This window comes from Cygnus olor, chromosome 7, assembly GCF_009769625.2.
Source record: "Cygnus olor isolate bCygOlo1 chromosome 7, bCygOlo1.pri.v2, whole genome shotgun sequence".
In the NCBI taxonomy this organism is placed as follows: domain Eukaryota; kingdom Metazoa; phylum Chordata; class Aves; order Anseriformes; family Anatidae; genus Cygnus; species Cygnus olor.
The window spans coordinates 29,389,160-29,410,052 of record NC_049175.1 but is presented as its reverse complement, the minus strand read 5'-3'; the positions used below and the strand labels follow the sequence as shown (position 1 = coordinate 29,410,052).

At 49.4% G+C, this 20,893-nt stretch overlaps 1 protein-coding gene across 2 annotated transcripts; it reads right to left on the bottom strand.

Moving 5' to 3' along the window:
- Window positions 1-953: 953 nt before the first annotated feature.
- Window positions 954-20,884, bottom strand: VWA2 (von Willebrand factor A domain containing 2). 2 transcript variants are annotated; one of them, XM_040563593.1, is made up of 14 exons: window positions 20,762-20,884; window positions 15,951-16,009; window positions 15,296-15,370; window positions 14,154-14,287; window positions 12,657-12,766; window positions 9,880-10,074; window positions 9,611-9,741; window positions 8,769-8,901; window positions 7,467-7,522; window positions 6,493-6,600; window positions 5,777-6,358; window positions 4,948-5,499; window positions 1,793-1,915; window positions 954-1,284 (listed from the first exon to the last, which is right to left on the bottom strand). In XM_040563593.1, the coding sequence occupies exons 1-14, from the start codon at window positions 20,875-20,877 to the stop codon at window positions 1,163-1,165; spliced, it is 2,496 nt and encodes an 831-aa protein (XP_040419527.1). In that variant the 5' UTR covers window positions 20,878-20,884; the 3' UTR covers window positions 954-1,162. The 2 variants fall into 2 exon arrangements, with proteins under 2 accessions (XP_040419527.1, XP_040419528.1); XM_040563594.1 differs by lacking the exon at window positions 20,762-20,884 and adding an exon at window positions 20,512-20,751.
- Between the last annotated feature and the right edge of the window lie 9 nt (window positions 20,885-20,893).

Here is a 20,893-nt window from a genome sequence, read left to right as displayed (position 1 = left end):
AGAGGGGAGGGAGAAATGCCACGAGGCTCATCCAAAAAAAAAAAAATAAGTAAAAAAAGCCACATACCATACAAAGTCAACAGCAAAGAAGTGGCCAGCAGGAGGAGAAAGGAAGCGGTGGATGAGATTTGGGAAGAGATGTCCAGGCCTCTTTCTCTTCTGTGCCCTCTGCTTTGGGCTGCACAAACCATTGAATGCTCTCGCAAAACCAATCGTTTTCAAACCTCTCTCCTTATCAAAAATGGGCAGCTACAAAATGCCTGTGAAACTAACCATATCAGATCAGTCCACATAAACTCAGAGAAGAGAGCGGCACGGACAACTTACAAAACAGAACAGAAACTCACAACCAGATCTCCTTCCTCTTACTTGTGTTCCTGTAGGTATCGAGCCATTCACTGTGTCACCCGCTGCCTAACCAGGGAGCCAGCTGTGACCAAGGGTCCTGACCGGGTCTGTGAGACCTCAGGATCCATCTCAGTTTCCCCAGTCATGCTCCCTCCTTAGCTGTGAGGTGATGCTCAAAAAGCTCAGAAAAGAGAACATTAAGAAGCAACTTCCTCATAAAAAAAAAAAAGATAAATAAAAATAAAAAAGCCAGTAATTTCATTCTGCAGTTTTTCCATTGAGAACTAATTCTGGCCAAGATCAAGGAGTCAAATTTAGAAAGACAAACAAATCTTTAGGCTGATCCAAAAACTAACATCAAGATTACAGCTGACTAAGAGTCTGATGCAGCCTATTGGCTCAGTTGACTCAATACTTCCTTAAAAATCTCTGTGCACTGGGAACAAAGCTGCAATCTACACTATCCACCATCAGTGGAAACTCCAGAATTGCTCAGACTCCCACATAATTTTAGACTAACTCAAAGATCTTTCAAGAAGTCTGTTAACAAATAAAAATCCCACAGCACCAGAATCCGGATGAGGAAATGCAAAATGCCAACAATAAATACTGAAACACAAATATTTACTTGATTCAAAAAGAAAGCAAGCACCGGAAAGCCCAGTACGTGTGATGCAGGAACTGGGAACATCCTCAGCATGGCCTCGGTGCCAGTCACTTCACCTGGGCCAAGGCCAGAGGTGGCCGGGGGGTCGTGCCTGCGAGCAGCAGTCCGTGGCGGTGGCGGGAGAACCGGGGCGCTCGCACCTCTGCGTCAGTGTCTGTGGTCCCCGTGCCTTTGGGTGCCGGAGAAGTGCTGCGAAGCCCTTGGTCCCCACCGCGCACGGGAGTCCGGAGGAAGGCCTGGGGATCTCAGAGAGTCACCCCGGAGAGCTCCTGTTGCAGAAGGAGAGAAACACACACGGGATAAAGGCTTTAGGACCAAGGGATAAGCTCGGCACCTTACGGCCCAACAAACGCCATTAGACAACTCCGAGAGTTATCTAACGACAGGTAACTATTGGAGTTAGCGATAACTCCGTCCCTTCAAAGGGCAGCCGGAGCTTCCCATCCCAACAGTCCAGGAGGGTTCGTTTCTTCAATCAGGGCCCCCAGGACAGGGGAACAGAATGGAGGGGAAGACTACCAAAAATATTACACCTTGGGCTTCAGCTTGCTTGGTGAACGCATAAAACAGGGTGCAGCCTCCCGAGGGATGCCCTCAGCGTCCCAAACCTCTCTGCTCTCCGGGTGACACACCACGCCAGCACCAAGGCCACCAGAGAGCTGTCAGGGAGTTACAGCCACGTCTCTGCTCAAGGGAGAGGTGGGCATTTGGGAGCAATTCAGCGGGGCTGGGCCGAACGGACGAGGCCCGTCACAGTTGCTGTCTGCTGAGGCTTACTGCTCTCGCAGTGGGGTCCTTCCCAGCCGTGGCATTCGCAGCGGTAGCTTCCAGGCCCGAGGATGCACACGCCCTGGTTCAGGCACGGGTTGGGTTTGCACAGGCTCACGGGGCTCTTCGCTTCTGCAACAAGCAGCAGGACAGCAGGGTCAGGCACGTCGACAGAGTGGTGATCGTTAAGACCCACGTCCATCAGGAACACTTCCAAAAAGACAGCAGCTAAATATCCCCAACGTCAGGAGACGTCAGCTGGGGCGAGCGGGGCGGGAAGCACACAGACATGGCAGAGGGCGTACACCTACGGCCCTGTTTGTACACAGAGGGCAGACTCCTCTGTGTTTAACCTGGAGAAGAGGAAGGATGGCTTTGCTAGATGTTCTGATCCAAAAGGAAGCATCTTCAGAGCCGTGCACTGAAGACACGAGCACTTCTAAACCTCCCAGATCCAGACACCGCCAGTGCAGAGCGAGACACGTGCCCTGCTCCAAGCAGTTCACAAGCCCAGACACCCCCGGAGTTCAAACCCCACTCGCCCTGGAGAGGGCCTGAGCTTGTACCAGAGGGCAGCAAGGACAAGAAGTCAGCTGGGCAGCAGGGATGGCATGAGGGGAAAACAGTACGGGAAATATTTCGGTGCTTTCTTCTTGGAGATCTGAGAGAAAAGCCTGCAATGGTAGCCCGGGCTGTAATTAGCTCTGTTCTTGTGAAATATGGGGCAGCTTTCCCAGCCCTCCGAAAGGAGCGGACCTCAGCTGGCAGCAGGGCTGGCAGCGTTTCCTGCTGTGAATACGCTAGCTTACGTAGCAGCATCCCTGAGGAATTCGCTTCCAGCCTTCTGGCACCTCTACCGCAGTGTTGGTAAAGGTGTGAAATTCCTCCCGGGAACCATGGCGTGGTGTAGGGTCTGCACCCGCTAGCCTCGCCCCTTGCTCCGCAGCAGGGAAAGCAGACAAAGGGAGAAGGAAAGGAAGGAGAGAGAGAGAATACAACTTCTACCCTCTATCCACCACAACAGTTACTACAGATTACAACACGTTACAGTCATTCCCCCCGTACAGACAACGATGATGGCGCATCAACACTCAAACCTACACCTAAGACAGGCAGAATTATCACTGATGCCAGTCCCAGATTTGAGGGATCTCAATCATCAGTTCCTGTTGACTTTACGTGGAGTCAAGCTGACTTCAACAGCCTTTTTGTTGTGGTGAGACACCCCGGATGGGGTCCTGCCTGACGGCATGTCCCCAGGGACAGGTGCCTTTGCCTTCACCGCAGGGTGGCAGAGCTGCTGGCAACCAAAGCCAGAGGGGCCCTCTCAGACCCACCACACTCCTTCCGGGCCCTGGCTGCTCCCCAGAGAGCTTTCCTGGTGCTCTGCTCCACACGCCTTGCGTCCACCACTTCCCTCCACGCCTGGCACACGGCACAACCTGGGGATCCCTGTTTGGGGGAGTCATGCTATTCCGCCCAGACACCATTTCTCCGAACTCAAGCCTCCTGTTAACACAATATCACCTTAAATCAGCTTCTTTCACTTCGGGGAGTTTACCCTTTGATGATGCCTGTATTTCTATTAATTTATTTTATATAATTAGTGCTTAGGATCCTTTCTCCTAGAGCCCAGGTCATTTTTTATGGTCCCTTTTCAGCTAAGCCTCGTAATAAATACAATACTCCAGGTGCCCAGAGGCAGGGCCTATTTTTCATGTACTTTTGTCATGAGTCTTTCTTTTTAAGTCCTTTCACAGACAACGATTCTGTTGTTAAGTCTTGGACTTAGAGTAGAAGGGTGAATGAAGGGTTTATCTTTACATCAACCTGGGTCCCAGCCTGTGTAGTACAAACAGTGATTACCTGCACATGAAATGAAAGCAACGATTCAGTCTCCGGAAATGGTAGGGTATTAGCCTGAATCATTGAACCTTGATGTCTCTTCCCTCTCATCTGTGTCCTTGTGGTTAATTTCATGGTAGAGTCGTTTGTTTTTATAATAACACAGCTGAAAACACCGCTGCAATAGCAGCACATTGAACATCTCCAGGTAGGAACTGCCTGCAGAGGCCTGTCAGGAGACGGGCTCCTCGTCCCAAAGAGACAGCTCTGGCGTTTTTTCTAACCCTGAAAGAGCCACGGCATGCCAACAGATGAAAAAGACCTTTGATTGTGCTGTTAATCGCAGCACTGCTCAACTTGCTTCTTCATTTGATCTTACTTATGGGTTAAAACATAACAAGACCAAAGAGCTAAACGTTATACTGATACAAATGAGAAATAAGACAAGGCATTTAAAAAGGGGGAGAGACGAGCTGGAGCAGCAAGGAACTAAAAGGACTTTCTCCACCACCAATGTCTGCAAACCAGGGCTGCTTTCCATTCTGAAAAGCTCATTTCAAACACAAGCACTCACACTCAGCACACACGTGTTTCAAACTTGATTTCAGTATGCATTTTTTCCCAGCTGGGAAACTTTCAGAACTTGAAATTGTGAAGAAAGCACACAGACATGAGATTTACATGAATATTTGAAAATTCTGCCCTCCTGAATGCTTTGGGAATAAGGATTTAGTCCTGCAAACAAAACTAAGCATAAGGTGTCTGAAGACCTCAATTTATCAGTCTGCAGACTCCAAAACCAGACAGATTTTGGATTTCGGATTAAACCCTGTGCAATGCAAACAAAATCTCAGTGTCCTGTAGTGGGATACTCGCTCAGGGAGCGACACTGTTGGCTGCAGAAATGCATCCCCTTAATCCTCCCTAACAACGCTTCAGAAGGTACAGTAACACAGAGCTTTACATTCTACAGATGTAAAGCAACATCAGAAAATGAGCAACTTCTTTGTCTTTCAGTGAAGGCAGAACCTGCACCTGGCAGGGCTGGAAAGAGCCAGTCACATGAAGCTTGACCTCACCAACTGCACTCAATATTAGGAAAGTTGGTTCCCGTCCCTTTAGGATTACTTTGGACAATTATCAGATCTCTGTGTCATGGTCTCCTGTCTGTAAAGTGCACGTGACAACACCAAGAGCACTCATTAACGCATCAGAAAACCCACAACAACAAGGGCTACGGAAGAAATTCCCCTCTATGCCTGTTTTATGAAGTTTACCACCTGACAACAGCACAAATAGCGAGGTTGGGATGTTCTCACCTTCACAGATTCTTTCTGTGATAAGGTCCTGGTAATGCCGCAGGGCTTCATAGGAGGAGATGTGGACCAGGTAGGTGGGAGACCCAGCAACCCTCAGCAGCGCGTCCCTCCGTGCATCTCCAATGACGACCACGAACACCAAGACGCCGTCGTCCCTCAGCTGCTGAGCTGGGGCAGCTGCACCCTCCGTGCCACCTCCGTTTGTGAGCACCACCACCGCCTTGTTGACAGCGGGCCGTGCTCCTTTCTGCACTGTCATCACGTCACCGTAAATATGGCCTAAGGCACTGCCGGCAGAGGGCAAGTCCCCGAGGAAAGGCGCTTGGTCGACGGCTTGGAGGAGAGCTGAGTTGCTCGTGTGGGTGTCCAAAGCAAACACGGTGTGAGCTTTGCTGCCGTAGGCCACGAGGGCAACTTGGGTGACATCCCGGTTGATACTGAAGTGCGAAGAGCTGCTCTTGACGAAGTCCCTCAGCTGCAGAAAATTCTCCAGGCCAACTCCAGCTGAGGCATCCACAGCAAACACCAAGTCAAGAGGCTGTGCCTGGCAGCCTGGAGAGAAGGGTGCAAACAATGTAATTTTCAGAGTATATCTGTACTCCTTTCTACCAAAAAGAGCAGCGGGGGCAAATGGTGGGCAAAATTCATCACTACTGATCACCGTGAAGGATGATCTAAGACCCTTTAATACCAGTAGATACAGCTCCATCATAAAAAGCAGCGATGGAAGCTTAGTCCCTGAATCCATGACCGACAAAAGCAAAACAAGGACCAGTGGAGTTCAGTGGTTTGACAAACCTATCATGAAATCCCTCCACCACTCTCTTACCTTCAGGATTGTCCACACTGCAGATTCTTCTCTGCAGCTCTGGGATCTTGTTGAACAGATCCTGGGGATCTGAGTAGACAATTGTCTGCTTCGGATTGCCGGTCACTTCAGCCAGCTCTGCTCTCACAAAGCTGCTGCCTACACCAATCAAGAAGAGCTCTTGGTCCCTTGCATACTTGGCAGCTTCTGCCACTGGGTCCTGGGACTTGGAGTCAGTGAGCAAGACAACCACGCGTGGGAGATCATCCTGCACATCTGCAAAGACTGGGGCGCTCCTAAAACCATGCTGTGCAACGTACCGCAGGGCTCTGCCTGTTAGGGTTCCTCCTCCACCGAAATTCAAGGCATCAATGCTCTTCATGAGACTGAACGCATCCTTGTGTTGTCCCACCTCAATGGGTATCCTGACATCAGTATCGTATTGGGCCACCCCCACGTTTGTCGGTGAGTCCCGGCCCACCACCGCGTGGAGGAACCTCTTGAGGAACGCTTTGTAGCGCAGGAACCCCTCCAGTGTGACCCCCGCTGAGCTGTCCATCAGGAAAAGGAGATCCACGCCACACTCGAGGCTCAGCTTTGGTGCTGAAAGGGAGAGAGCAACGTGTTGTATACAGCGTATGCTGACCCCTGGAGTCATTCCTGTGGCCCTGCCATGGGCACCACCAAGGCAGGACACAGCTGAGAAGGAAGGAGGGAGAGCACAGGTTCACACCTACCACAGTGGACATCTCCTCCATACCCGACCGGGCACAGGCAGTGGTATTTGTCCAGCCCCTCTGGGACACAGGTGCCACCGTTCTGGCACGGCTGGGAGTCGCAAGGGTCTAAACGGGACCAGAGCAGGGAAAGACAGGGAGTCAGCAGGGAGCCTGCCCCTTCCCATCCTGTGCTGGCTCGAGAACGGCCTTTGGTGTGGAAAAGGGTCAAACTTCAGCCCGTCTTCCTGCAGCTGGAGCTAACGCAGGGCCATGTGCACCCTCACTCTCCTGGGATGGTTCTCAAATAGACAGCGGTGAAGACAGCAAACCAGACTGACCTCACTGCATTTGCTTTCCAACGATGCCAATGAAGTTACATTCGTGTAAATACAAAATAGTTAAAAAAAACTCCTTGCAGTCCTTCCAGATTTACACCAGCAAAGAAAGAAAAGGTCTCACCTGTTGCTTGGACAATGTTATACTGACAAAGAAAATAAAGCCACTGTTATCTGAACCAGCAAAGGGAGGGAGGCTAAGCGCAGAGCTCAAGTCCCGCAGCTATTTCCACTGTCACAGAAACAGGCTGACAATTAGCAAGTGTCAGGTTCCCTGCGGAACTGATGATGCCCACGGTACCCAGTGAATGCGTGGAGGCATCCCACCCTGCACACCCTCAGATGGAGGGCTGTGGCTCTCCGCAGGCATTGGGAACAGGGCAACCCCCTGTCCCAGCAACACGAGCAGGTGAGGAGAGAACTGACTCCTCGGGTGGAAGGAGGAAAGGTGGGGAGGTATTTTAATTCAAAAGAATTCTGGTCATACGTATCCATGAGATGACAAAATGGGATGTAATATCAACTTCTTGCTGAAGATCACAATCCTTTACTCAGAACAAAATTTTCAGAAGTGAGGATAAAGACTGCATCTTTTTATTCTTTTTATATTACCTTTCCTGCTTGGTAAATAAAATTTCAAAAAAGGTATAACCTTACCTGGGCATACAGTTCGGAAGCATCTGGATGTGTGTTTTATCAAGACTTTTTTCCATCTGAAATAGGAAGTTTAATAATAAACAGGAAAATAAAATCCACCATGAATTTAAAGATTAACAAGGTACCTTCAAGGCTGACCTTACTATGTTTTCAGTGGAACACATTTTCTTTTGAAAAGGCAGTTTTTCAAAACTAGTATTTCAAATAAAAATGTCTATTCTAAGTGGGGTGGTGAAAGAAATACAGATCTTTTTATCAAATCTACTCTTTTGCTTTTGAACTCTACTTCAACATTTTATGCCTAAAGATTATGGACATATTTTTAAAGCTTAAAATGATTTTTTTTTAGTTCTTAAAGAAGGGATGTTAAACTTCAGGACATGTCTGGAATTGTGCGTATAATCATCCCCCAATATATCTGTGCAGCAGGCCATTCGTAGCACAGCCCAGATACGAAGTGATTTTAAAACATTTATCTGACTGCCTGATATTAAAACAAACAAATGAGGCATCCCCTCTAAGGGAAAATACCCCCCCACACAACAATTCCTGTACACCAACACTTTCACTCAGCTCTTTTTATCAGCAAAGAGAGCGAGAAGCTGCCTTCCTCTTCACAGCTCATTTTAAAGCATTTCCCTACTGCACTGACTGCAGTGATGACATCTTTTGGAGGACCTGGCAAGCTTTGTGGGTTTCCAGCTGCAGCCTCCCCTCTGGGCAAGAGGAAATTCCCCTCACACAGCACACTGCCATTGATCTAACAAAGTGCCTCCGTGTTCGCAACCCGGTTTTGGCACTGCCACGTCAAGACTGCGGGTATTTCCTACCAGTGCCTGGAGCTTCTGCACAGGACAGTCCCTCCCCTCCCAGGCCACCCAAGCAAAGGAGAAGGGGCTCCTCTGGAGGGAAAACAGCCTGCAGGGAGGAAAACAGAACTAGCGCCCATGGAGGGAGCCAGACCTAGAAACCCTCTGTAGCACAGAGTAGACAGACATGTAAACTTCCAGGCACCTCAGTTCAACAGGTAGGAGACTAATCCCAATTCCATTTATAACCTTTTGGGTGCTCTTGGGAAAATCATCATCTCCTTCTGCACCTCAGATGCTCCTCTTGCCCTTTTCAGATCAGCCAATGGCCAGAGCAGGGGTAGCTTCTTCCTAGGTCTATGCTCCATGCTTGCACCAGTGTTTCTAGGGATCTTCATCCCCATAAAGCTACGGTCAGACAAAAGCCTCACTGCCGTATGTCCCTTCTTCTCTCTGTCCCTCTCACTCTGAGATCTGCAGGTGTCTGACTCACCTGTAAAAAGGACACAGCGAAGCACGCACTGCATTTTGCTGCTTGGAGCCCTTCCAACAGACATAGTTTCCAGCCAGCTCTTTCACAGTTTCCAGGGTCCTGCGTTCACAAAGGTGGGATTCGACTTTGCAGCCTGTAGCAAAAAGCAAACCCGAACTGGGGTCAACTGCCTGAAAGTACCAAGTCTCTGTGGGAGTGGAGCAGCCCTTTGAAACAAACCAGCTTTCTTCATCTACCTGCCAACAGTTCAGGAGGCAGTGCTTCAAAGAGTCCTCGATGAGACCCCAGAAGAGAATTTCTCTGTTGTCAGTCTCACAGCCTACCCCGCCTCCTGGGGTACTCTTCAGCCCCCTCTGCTCTGGCTATAAAACCACACTGCTGTGGCACTGCAGCACTTTTCAGCTCCTCCAGTGCCTTCGTTACTCCTGTGTTTGATTTACTTCTACCTCTGGGCCACCCTAGTTCCCACATGGGTATCTCATCCATCTCTTGTGAGGCCCTGGTGGCCTCCCCTTACCACACAGCCAAGTCTATTAGAAGATTTAGCACAGCCGTGCTTATGTGCGAGGTCTGGTGTTCCCATTCCGAGAGGTGAACAGAGATACACCAAGACTTAGGATCCTGCAACCTGCAGCAATTTGAAGAGGTACCCTGACAAGTCTGGGCACCAGAAACAGGCTACCCCGAAGTGTTACCCACTAATTCCCCTGTATGCTCTGTGGCTCCTCAGTCCGACTGCTCCACGGCAGGGATCTCAGACCCTTCAGGTCTAGAGAAGCATTTCAGACACCACCACCTCTTTTCTCACTCAGTGCCAGGGTCGGAGCTGGGGCTGAGGCTACCTGGGGCAGCGGCGCGGCAGATGGAGCCGGTGAGGGCGCTGTACAGGCCGTTGGCAGCGTCGGTGGCGTCTCCAGCGAAGAGCACGTGCTGCTCGGTGGGCTCGCTGGCCAGCACGTGCAGCTCCTCCCACCTGCCAAGCAATGGGGGGGTTCAATGGCTCGTGTAACCGGGCCCTAAATGGTCCCCAAGGAGCTGAGTACCAAAACAAACCCCACGCTTGCCATTCGGTGAGCTGGGCCTTCATGCCCAATGCTGTGGAGTTTCCTACCTTGGAAACTTGATTCCCACTGCAAAAACGGTGGTCCCTCTCTCCTTCACCTGCATGGCAGGCGTTGAGGTACTGCCCTGGGACTTTCCATCCGAAATGATGACCAGGATCTCAGGGACGGTCGAGTTTCTGCCACCCGGGAAGCCCTTGCGTAGAATGTATTTCAGAGCCCGGCCCGTGTCTGTGCTCCCACCTCTAGAGAGAAGGGAGATAAAATTGGAAAAGCAGAAATCAAACTTCCTCTCTTGCTATTGCTGATTTCCACATTTCTAACATCTGGAAGGGAGGAACTTCACTTATTTCCATCTGTTGCCACACAAGGCATCCACAGAGACGTCCAATCCTGTCATTCTTGTCATCTTTCCACAGGTCCATCTATCCATCCTTACCTCTCTCCTCTCCAACCCACAGTTGTGTTAAGAAGACTTAATCAAACAGAGCACTCTAGGATGTTTAAGTTTAATTTCCAGTTATGACAACTATCAACTGCTTCTGTCTTTCCATTTGAAAATGAAAACCACTTCTTTAAGAGTGGCTTGGAAAAGCGGTTTAACAGCAACCTCTTGTATTCCAGTCAGAAACGCAGTACAAATGGATATAGTGAACAAAGACCAGCATCTCAAATGTTTTCCTTTCTCTAGGCACATAAACGTGGTATACATTCTCGTCACATATCATCCCTTTCCCTCCAGAGGATCTCCTGCCGTTCCGAGATGAGAGCTACAGCAGGGGAGCCACGCGTCGCAGCTTGCGGCTAAGAATCTGCAGGCTGGCAGTGGGCAGAAAGCCCTTGCCTCTTTCTCCCTGGTTAATCTGAGATCTGAGGTTTAATCCAAATTTTTTATTTAATTTTTTTTTTTTTACAAAAGTCGTTTGTCCATCCTGTAGGAAAGCTGCTGAAAATACAAATGCTAAGCTTCTTAGTGTATTCCCAGAAACTCCATAGGACTGAATACAAGGCATGACTTCTTCAGGGCTTTGCCAATGCCCTTTACACTACTAAAGCAAGCATAAAGAAAAGCCACCCAGTGCTCCAGTTGTCTAAACCTACCCTGAATTCAATTGAAAGCAACACCCTCATCTGCTGGGTTGCATGCCAGCAGCACTGGTATGATAGGGAAGGTGCACCAGTCCCTGACATCCGCACAAGCTGTCCCCAGCCCTTCTCATTTTGGAGATGGGATCATTTGGAACAAGCATGGGGCCATTTAAAACATGATACAAGTTGTCCACATCAGCCCGTTCTTGTCCTTCCCCAGGAAACCATCCATTCCCTCTCGCCTGGTCCCACAAAAGAGACCGATGCTGCTACTTTCCAGGGGAAAGACAACAAAAAGATGGGCCAATGTATTCAAAAGCTATTTGGATGAGATTCGCAGAAAAAGACCAGCAGTCTCCAAACAAATCACAGAAGCCTCACCGCAGCCTGGTGCTGCCTCTTTCAAGTGCTCTCAGCTCTGTGCCCAGTGCAGGGGCTGACGTTGGGAAACGCCAGGAGCACCTCAAGGAGGCTCTCAACCAAGACGTCAAACACTCTGCTTTTTCAAAAGCCAACTGGAATCCATCCATAACTATTTTATCTACTCCGAAACGTCAGTTTTTCATTTAAGCTAGATGAAATGGCTGAGCACAATGTCATTATTTCTGTTCAATCTGTCAGCATCCGTCTGTTGTCAAAGAATTTCAGTGCCAGACACAAAACACTGCTTCGCTTTCTCTGCTCTCAGACTTATAAGCAATAGCCAAGGAGGAGGAGTGTGGTTTTTTTTCTTTCTTTTATTTTTTTTCTGGTAAGTTTTCCCTGTAACACAACACAAGAGGTTTTCTTGATTTGATAAGCTTATCAAGAGCACTGCAACAAAACCCAGCTAACTGATGTTGATTAAAAGTCAGAAGCGGTCACATTGCTCACATGTACACCGTGCTGAGAGCAGCAGGCATCCGCGAGAAAAGATGAGCAAACCTTTCGCCCTAACGCAGATCAACAAAAGAGAAGGCACTCGCGGGTGGTATCGATACCTCATCTGTCACCAAAACAAGTGTTATTTGGGTTGGTTGTCAGGCCCTTTGCAGATCCAAATGTATTTCTTGGAGATGAAAAGTCTGGATGCTGAGAGCCTCTGAGAAGAGTGTTTCTTTGGGCTTCTGACGCCATTTCCTGAGGCCATGGGAACACATCCAAGTCATAACATTCACGAAGAAAATTTCTGCCTGAAAACCCAATTTCTGCCTGAAAACCCAACTCCCTTGAATTCAGCAGATGCAAGGCATGCACAGGTTTCGAGGGGCTAGCAATTCATCACTACCTGCTAGGTCAAAGGAAATCATAACCACCAAAACCCAAAGGTACACACTGTCCTGCCAGCGCTCAGCCAAGCAGGAAGGCCACACTTGCTTTTTCCTCTGCAAGCCCCCAGCTGTGGGTGTGCAAACTCCTCACTGTACGGCCCAGCAAACAGCAGCAGAGTGTCCCTGCACCTCCTGCCAGCAGGAGGAAGGATGTAACCCACCACCCAGCACAGAAACTCTCCCCTATCTACCACATTACAGCGTGACATTGGAAGCTTTCTCCCCCGTTAGCCTGCACTGACAAAGACAGAGCAGGATGCACGCTTGTTGCAGGCTGTGGATTATGGACCACAGGCACTGGCCATTCATCCCCCTTCCTACGGGTATCGCAGCGGTGCACGCAGAGCTGAGGTGCAAATCTTGGAAAACTCTCAGTCCAGAGATCACTCATAGCCCAGAAACAGAGAAGAGCTGTAAAATAAGCTGACCTGAACACCGTCCTCTTGATTCCCTCTTTCACTTCTTGTTTGGTTCCGTATGAATCCAGCGGGAACTCAAGGTGGGGAGTTGAACTAAACTGTATCAGTCCCACACGGACCTAAAAGAAAAGGTTAAAGAGCATGAAAGAAAGGTGCGAGTCTTTTGATCAATTTACAGATTTAGAAACTCTAAATTGTATCACAACAAACATTGTTTTGCATGTTGAACCACTGGCACTCTAAATATACCTTAAAAAAGAGCACAAACCACAGCATTGCCTGTACTGATTACAAACAAGGCAAAAGAAGTTCAGCTGCAGACAACATTGGACGCTCTGCTGCAGTTGCAGGCAGCTCAGGAACTATATTTATCCATTCAGAGCAGCTCATAGCCGCAAGGATAATAATAAGTTTATAAATAACACCTTTTACACCAAACCGTTTAGACACTGAGACGGCAATCTTTCCATTACTAAAAGCAGCTCCCTCTGGCACTGAGCACAGCAGGTAACTCAAGGCAATTATTTTTCCACTGCCTCCTCTAAAACCATTTGCTACGGTTGAAAATGTAAAACTGACTAAATTACCTATATTGGGCTATACATTCAGAATATTTCACTGAAGCCTTACAAGAAGTGTTATGGAATGTGACGTCTTGAAGGTAAAAAGGCTACTGATTTTCAGTCCTATGTAAGGATTAACAGAAAGACTAGGGGAAGCATGGTATTTAAGAAAACAGCTCCTCAAATCTGCAAATATTGCAGGGATGAAAGAATAGAGCATCCAGCCAGGACCTGTCCTTAACCAAACTGTAATGGGAAATTTCACAGGAGTGAAAACCTCCCCTCTGAGCAACATCCCTGTTGGCTGCAGAGAATGTAGGCCCACTCGCAGCTGAGGAGGACAAGGACATTGTGAAGACCTGTGGCAGCATGCAGATTCCCAAATACCTCTGTACACAACTGGCATGAACTCCTTCTGTTCTGCCCTCTGGGCTTATTTTGGAGTAGGGACTTTCTAGAAGCAGGGCCAACAGACTGTGTCATGTACATCCCTACAGAGAGGTAGAGACATCTCTACAGAGGACCTCTCTACCATCCCTACAGAGAACTTGCCAGAGACTAATTCTGCTACTTTCCAGGGGGAAAAAAAAAACAACACAAAAAGGCGCTACCATTTGTAGTCTGTCTATGAGCATCCAAAATCAAATAAAAATCAGTAAAACAAACAAACAAACAAAAAAACACACCACAAATCAGAATCTTTCACCTGAAAGATTACATCTTTTCTCAAGACCAAATGGAACTGCTTAAATCCGTGAAGAATCAAGAAGAGTCCTCCAGCCTCACTGCTTCACAAACCTTCGCTGCATCTTTCTGAATAAATATCCTGACCCCAAGGGAGCTGCCAGGATGAATTTTGCAATTTCACTCAGCATGCTATCACTGGCCTTCCCACACATCATCGAGCTGCTCGAAACTAAAATGAGACATTCCTGACACTCACCCTGCCTGGATGGATGTCCAAGGCATCGCAGAGTTTGCCTGCGAAGTGCTTAGACCTTTCAAAGCTGCCTTTGCCAACGCTGTAGGAGCCATCCAAGAGGAAAAGGATATCAACTGCGGCTGAGCACTGCATCACTAGGAGGGAACAAGATATATGCTGTGGGCTCACGCTTGGATCCGAGGCAATTGCAGAAGCTTGGCAGGCAGATTTTTTAGAAAACAATGAAACAAAAATTGGGAAAAGGAAAGGAAAGGAAATAAAAGCACCTGAATTTATCAGCCTCTGGAAGTAAATGGCAAAAAAAAAAAAAATGGACCTGCAGAGCACAGAGTGGGGCGATCCCACGCTCCCAACCCAAACCCTGCAAGCTCTCCTTCCTGTTCTCATCAGGACAGCTCACGGCCGATGGTTTGCAAGGCTTCCACCTGAGATTTCAGGTCGCCAGCCCGGCCCCCTGGGCTCTGTGGAATCGAGGGAGCTGGCAGCTCTGGTGAGCACGTCCAGCGAAATTGTGAGCTGCGGAGCGAGTCGCTCTCCCAGCGCACAGAGTAGGCACTTGCAAGGCACGCTGGCCCCCGTGGAGCCAGATATGTTTCATCTACAGCACAGTGTTCAAAGCATGCTCTGCTTTTGTAAGCACAAACTCTGCAGAGCTCCAAGGCACTGACAGAAACACGTTTCACAAAGATCTGACCATTCTCCTGCCTTCAGGGCCGCGTCCCTGTGTCACCCCTGCCTGCAGGAACACGCCGACTCCTCCGTGCATGTTGTTGAGGCATCGTGCTGCAGGGGAAGCCCCTCATCCCTCTGGCAGCGCACGCAGCCAAGGGGCTGGTGGTGATGTGCACCAGGGAGAAACGTCCACGTGGAGCACACCAGGATGGAAAGTCTGAGCTGAACACACGGCGCTGCTACGGGATGGGGCTGGAGGGCATGGCCGGCATAAGAAAAGATGTAAATTGACAGGCAGACAATAGCAAATGTCTAACAGGAGAATGCACGATATAGTCTGTAAGTAGGGGGGGGGCTTTAGGAACTAATAGGGCCCCAAAAGAAAAAGAAAACAAACAAAAACACAAGAGAAACAAAGAAAAAAAAAGAATTCAGAAAGTAGAAGGCTTGAGTTATAAAAACAAACTTACGCTGGCCAGCAGCTGAAATCTTGCCAATCATCTCCTGGTCGGCATGAATTTCTTGTATACCCAACGCCAGCAAAACTGTGGGATCAAACAGATCCATCAGTACCAGAAACTGCCTTTAAAAAAAAAAAAATAAATGTGGCCTTTAATCTGTAGCAGTAAAAATGCTGTTTTGCTGGGCAGATTTCACACTTGCAAAATATAATGTGGTGCATTATGAGGTGATGCTGCTCAGCCCATTAGCACCCCCAGGAGGAAATTCCTTCTGGCAGGGACACGGACACAATTTGCCAAGCACCTCACTCCTGCACAAGGGAGGACGGTGCCCCTGCTCAATGCAAGCTGTGCCAGGCTCCGGCTCTGAAGACCGCAGCCACGGGACACACCAAACAGCTGCAACTGGAGACATCTATGAACTTTTAATATCAAAATAATAGCAACAGCTTTTCCTGTTTCAAATAGACTCTTCACATACAGTCACATGTGTTTCAAAAGCTGTTTCTCCAGGTATTGTTTTCCCCCTGTCCATGTAAAGCAGAGGCTTACATGAAAACCTCCTGGATTCAGCTCTCGCACCTCCGAGCACAGAACTCCAGCTGGAGACGGGGAAGCATCTGAGAGAGAAACCACTGATGCAGAAAGACGACTTTAAACGTACCTTGGGGAAGCAGGAAAACACAGATGGACTCAAGTGGCAAGAGGCTCATGGCGACAAACCTGGGAGAAAAGAAAAAAATGAAAGGAATATTAATCCAATTCCTAAAGCAGGTTTCTTTGCCTGCAGCTAAAATCGCCTTGCTGGTTGTCTCATGAAGAGCTCCAAAACGTCTGGTCTGAGTAAAACCACTGAATGCAGCTGTCCTGGGAAGAAGGGTGGGAAACAGGAAACAAAACATCGAAATAGAAGGAATGATAGAGAAGAAAGCTCCTCCTGTATACCATGTATGCTCTTCTTCCCAAGCCCAGAAGGAAGCAGGCTTGGCAGGGGAAGGCGGGACTGCCCAGCTTCCTCAACAACACTCAGCCGCAGGCTCTTTCATGCCTCGTGTTTTCTGAGGACTGCTTTCTGGGGAGATGCTTTTATGTGCAAACGTCCAGCAAAGGCAATGTTCTGCTCATTTTTTCTGCGAAATCAGAAAGGCTGCCATCACTCTGTAGGTGGACTTCAGTGACACTTTCAAACGTGCCCAGATTTAGACCAAGCATGTCTGGCAGAGGCCTTGTCTTTCTATTTAAGATGTGTATATTTAATTTTTCTCCAGATTGGGAGTGCTGGGTACACTCACCAGGGCAATTCTGACCTGATTCAGGCTGGGTTTTGGTCTCCCTCATTGCAAAAGCAGATTTTTGTTGCAAAGTTAAAGACAAATAAGTGTGTTGCTTGACCACCGCCTCTACGCGTCAATTATTTTTCTGTGAAGACAGAGGGGGCTTTTCACAGGAAAGACTCATCTCTGCAGCAAATGATAGGTTAAATAAATAGGAAGAACCTGCACTTTTTGGTGAAATCACCAGAACAGGCCCGTTCCCATCACTCCAGATGCCAATGCTTTGAAAGCACAACCTGGCAAACCTCGCGCTTCAGAGAAACAGAGGCCAGGAAGCAGCTTCACGGGTTTTCCTGTGGGGCCACCATGCTATCAGCCACGCCACCTTCGATTGCTGCCCCTCTCCAGTGCATTTCTGTGCGTTAGCTCCACCAGGAACACATTTATTCAGTCAGAGCTGAGCACCGGGTCCTCTCAGGCCCGGACCTGACTGACCACCCCGGGCCCTGTTCAGTTCTGGCTTCTCACTCCCCCAGTTTCCACAATTTTTTAAGTCAGGCCCCAGCCTCTGCTGTTTCCACAGGTGGGAAGCCCCTGGTGACACAGGTGTACACCCAGGAGTCCAGGGACACGTAAAACCTGAAACCCCAAGACACCAGCCAAGCTTTAAGCAACAGAGGCTGCTCTTCTGGGCAGGCTTTTCCATAAGAAAGGTCGCCGTGCACCGTGCCAAAACTGCCTGGCACAAAACAACGCCGTGAGGTGCTATTCCCCATGTATCTGTACAAACACACACACCACTTCCACAGGTGGTTATCAGAAGGGTTACCACCTGCACTGCTTTGGGGCAGATGTTCCTCTTGTGCTGGGACAAGAAGAGAAATGGGTAAAAGTACCTGTCACAGCTGCTTTAATTGAATACCAGCTCTTTTCATGGCCCCCTGCTACCAAAACCTTGCCACGTAAACCCACTACACTGAGACCTGGCTTGCAACAAAAGGCATCCTCCAGCTTATTTTCCTAACTGTCCTCCCTTTATTTAATAGCAGGAGAGAAGGCAGAAAGGATTATGCTGCATATTCATCAAAGCGTAACCTTAACAAGCCAGCGACACCCTGACAGCACAGTTGTAACGTGGTGCCTCCCCTCAGTGCCAGTCTGCTGGAGAGGACGTGGCACCGGCTCGCCGAAGGGAACCCGCTGCCCTACCCGCACGAAGGAGATTTCCTGGAGGCTGGAAGTTTCCTCCCAAAGGTGGATTTGCTGTCCAAGGTAAGGCATTAATTGCAAGTGATGCAATTCTCATTGATTCATCTCCTAAGGCTTGCTAAGAGGTTGGAGGCAGGTGGGACGCATCTATGGGGAACTCCAGGTGTCCCCTCCGCCCTTTGGGGACAGCTAATGGGGAGAAACGTGAGCCAGAGATGCAGGGGGAGGAAGGAAGAAGACAGGAAAAGTTTAACTGCTGCTCAAACGCACGCTAAAAAAATCAGTCTAAAACTGCTGATGCTTTTTTTTTTCCCTCCTACAAGTGATAAACAAGATTAATTTTTCATAAGATGCTTGACAAAACCAGCTTGTTTACTCAAAACCCTTGGTTTTGCACCGAGTAAGGGTTTTGACAGGCTCTTTTCCCCAGGGCAAGAAGGGCTCCTGCGCACAGACCTTGATCTTGCAGCACCGCTCACACGGGGCACTGTCAAAATCTACGTACTGCAGATCACGTCCCGCAAGAGCCATGAGATGCAGAACAGAAGACACTTTTCTGACCCAGGAGTTTGTGCTAAACTTATTGTGCAGTTTGTTCTGACAGCCATGCTCACGCTATTGACTTTGCCTGTGGCTAGAGCAGCAGGAGTGTTCCCGGGAATGCCTCATCCTTTTCATCCGTTGCTGGATGTCACATCTGAGGCCACCCCTGGGAGCCAGAGCACCTCAAGCACTGAAAACTTGCTTTCAGCAGCGGGCAGCAAGTGCAGATGCCAGGAAGAAAAGCTTTGTGTAGTGCCTGAGAAAAGGGGAAAGGTGATCTGTATGAACGTGGTGTCTTGAGATAAACCAACAGCAGTGCAAGAAAAAACACAAAAACAATACAATTACATTGAGGTCATGTAAACATGCAGAGGACTGGGTCACGTACCCTGCTGGGATCTCATGCAAGGCTATGGGCTCAGCTGCAGTCACTGTAATCGTCCTCTCCTGCCCCGTGCAGGTCTGGGAAGGCCACAGCTGGTGCCTGTTTGGGGTCTGCTCTGTGCCATCCCAGCGAGAAGCATCCCCACCTGAGGTGGGTCAGCGAGCGATTTACTCACACCGTGAGCAGGTGCAAATGGTTCCCAGAGGAGGTGGGAGAGGGCCAGGCTCCCCACATCCTCGTGGCTTTCCTCTGCACATCAGCAGGGAGACATGGTTCTGCTTTATCCCTCAGCAGTAAGAATCTGTTCTTAAAACACCAAGGAGGATCAAGCTGGTTGTTAACAAATAGAAGCCTCAAACCACAGGTACCTGCTGGCTGGCTTGGAAGGACAAACCTCACAGCATCAGATGCAGGAATAAATATTGCTGTGGCAATCCTTCCTCTTCCCCTAACCTAATCCTGCAGAAGAGGAATTCTAGCTTTTCTAGCCAGTCAGTTGTAGTGGTTACCTACAGCAGAGGCTGGAGGAAGGGAAGAAAAATCCTTCTTTTGTCGACTCTGGTATTTAATTTAGCTCTCAGAGCACGAGACAGTCTGTCCTCATCTCAGCCTGTATGACGCCAAGATGTTCTTCATCATCACATACCCAGCCCTTTTCACAAAACCAAGCACAATTAACACCACCTTATCCTCCTGCTGCATCTCTGAGAGCCCCCAGGGAGAAGGCACAGCCTGGGAATTCTCCATGGCACCACTCCTGCAAACTACAAGCTGCTACCTGCACGCGTTTTCAGGACAGAGGTTTGCGGGCCCTTCCTAAAGGAACTTCAGAGAGTGGGAATCCTCCACTTTTTTTTTTTCTACAGAAGCAGGATATGATCAAATTTTTATTATTAATTTTTCATCTGCATGTACCTCCTAGGCTGACCCCGCTGAACAGATACCTTCAAGAGTACCCAAGAAGAAGATAGTTTGCTGTCGCAGCACACCCTACACACACACAGGCTCTCCAGCACAGCCAGCTCAGAAGAAAGGGAAATGGGAAAGCGTGTTTATACGTGGTGCAGGTCTCCGGGTGATGCCTCATCTTCACTACGCAAAATTAAACATGTAAAACGGCACGCAAGTTAGCAGAAGTCCCCATTAAGCCATTTTCACAATTTCCAAGCCACGCTTTAATATCTGTTCACATATTACTCAGCTGGCATGGAAGCAGCATCCTTTTCCTTTCCTTTCCTCATGATTTTCTAAGCAGCAGCTCTGAGGAAGGCATCTTCATCCTTCTTGAACACAGGCAGGGTCCATCACCCAGCTGTGAACCAGAGCCCTCCCCTCACCAACACACCAGGAAAAGCCGCTCCTTGCACTCTCAAAGACAGAAGCCACTTAATGACCTCTCCTTAATGAGCTACAAGTGCCCAGACACATCACAGACACCGTTTGAGGTCCTTCAGTCCTCGCAGAAACTTGATGAAGCCTTGTGGCTTCGGAAGGAGGCCATCACTGAGGCCACCGGACACAACCTGCCCGTGAGCCTGCCCTGACAAGTCCAGCACGTCTCCCCAAACCCATGACAAACGAGCCAGCCGAAAGCCTTGCAGCAGGGGCTAGGGCTGGTTTATCTGTTCATTATTTCAGCAGCCCAGCACTGCTTGTGTACCAAGTGCTCAGGAAGCCTGGCCAAGCCACCCCAGCACGGCTCCCGCTCGCAGCCTCCCCTCGGTGCCGGGGTCTCCAGACCCGGACGGGGGCTTTGGGGCCACGGCAGCCCCTCGGCCTCCCCACCCCACTTCCTCCCCGGGTTGGGGCCTCACCTCCGGGTGTTTCGCCCTCCCCGGCCTCGGTGGGGCAGCGGCGGGGGCGGATTTCGGCCGGGAAGGAGGTGAGGAGGCCGGGAGGGAGGCAGGGAGGCCGCCGGCCCCCTGCACCGCCTGGCTCGCAGCCGTCTTTAAAGCAGAGAGGGAGAAGTCAGCCCCGAGAAGAGGTAAAACGAGATCTTTAAGCGCTGACGCGGAAGTTATCAGCTAAACGGGAGAAAATGAAGTCGCTGGGGGTGCATTTTACCTTAATGTCGCGCGGCCCCTGCACACCTGATGGGTTTGCCCGGCCCCTCTCGCCCGGCGGTGCGGAGTTGCATGCACGCCCCCCGCCAGCTGAGGCAGCCTCTCCTCCTCAGCCATCCCCGCCTGCCCCTTC

Excerpts from the sequence above, each read along its gene's own strand:
- VWA2 (XM_040563593.1), bottom strand. The coding sequence starts at position 20,877 with ATGGCTGAGGAGGAGAGGCTGCCTCAGCTGGCGGGGGGCGTGCATGCA. Across the intron at positions 16,010-20,761 it reads AGGGGCCGCGCGACATTAAG|GTTTGTCGCCATGAGCCTCT; the intron begins GTAAAATGCACC and ends CTTTTCTCCCAG. Across the intron at positions 14,288-15,295 it reads GATTTCAGCTGCTGGCCAGC|TGATGCAGTGCTCAGCCGCA; the intron begins GTAAGTTTGTTT and ends GTTCCCTCCTAG.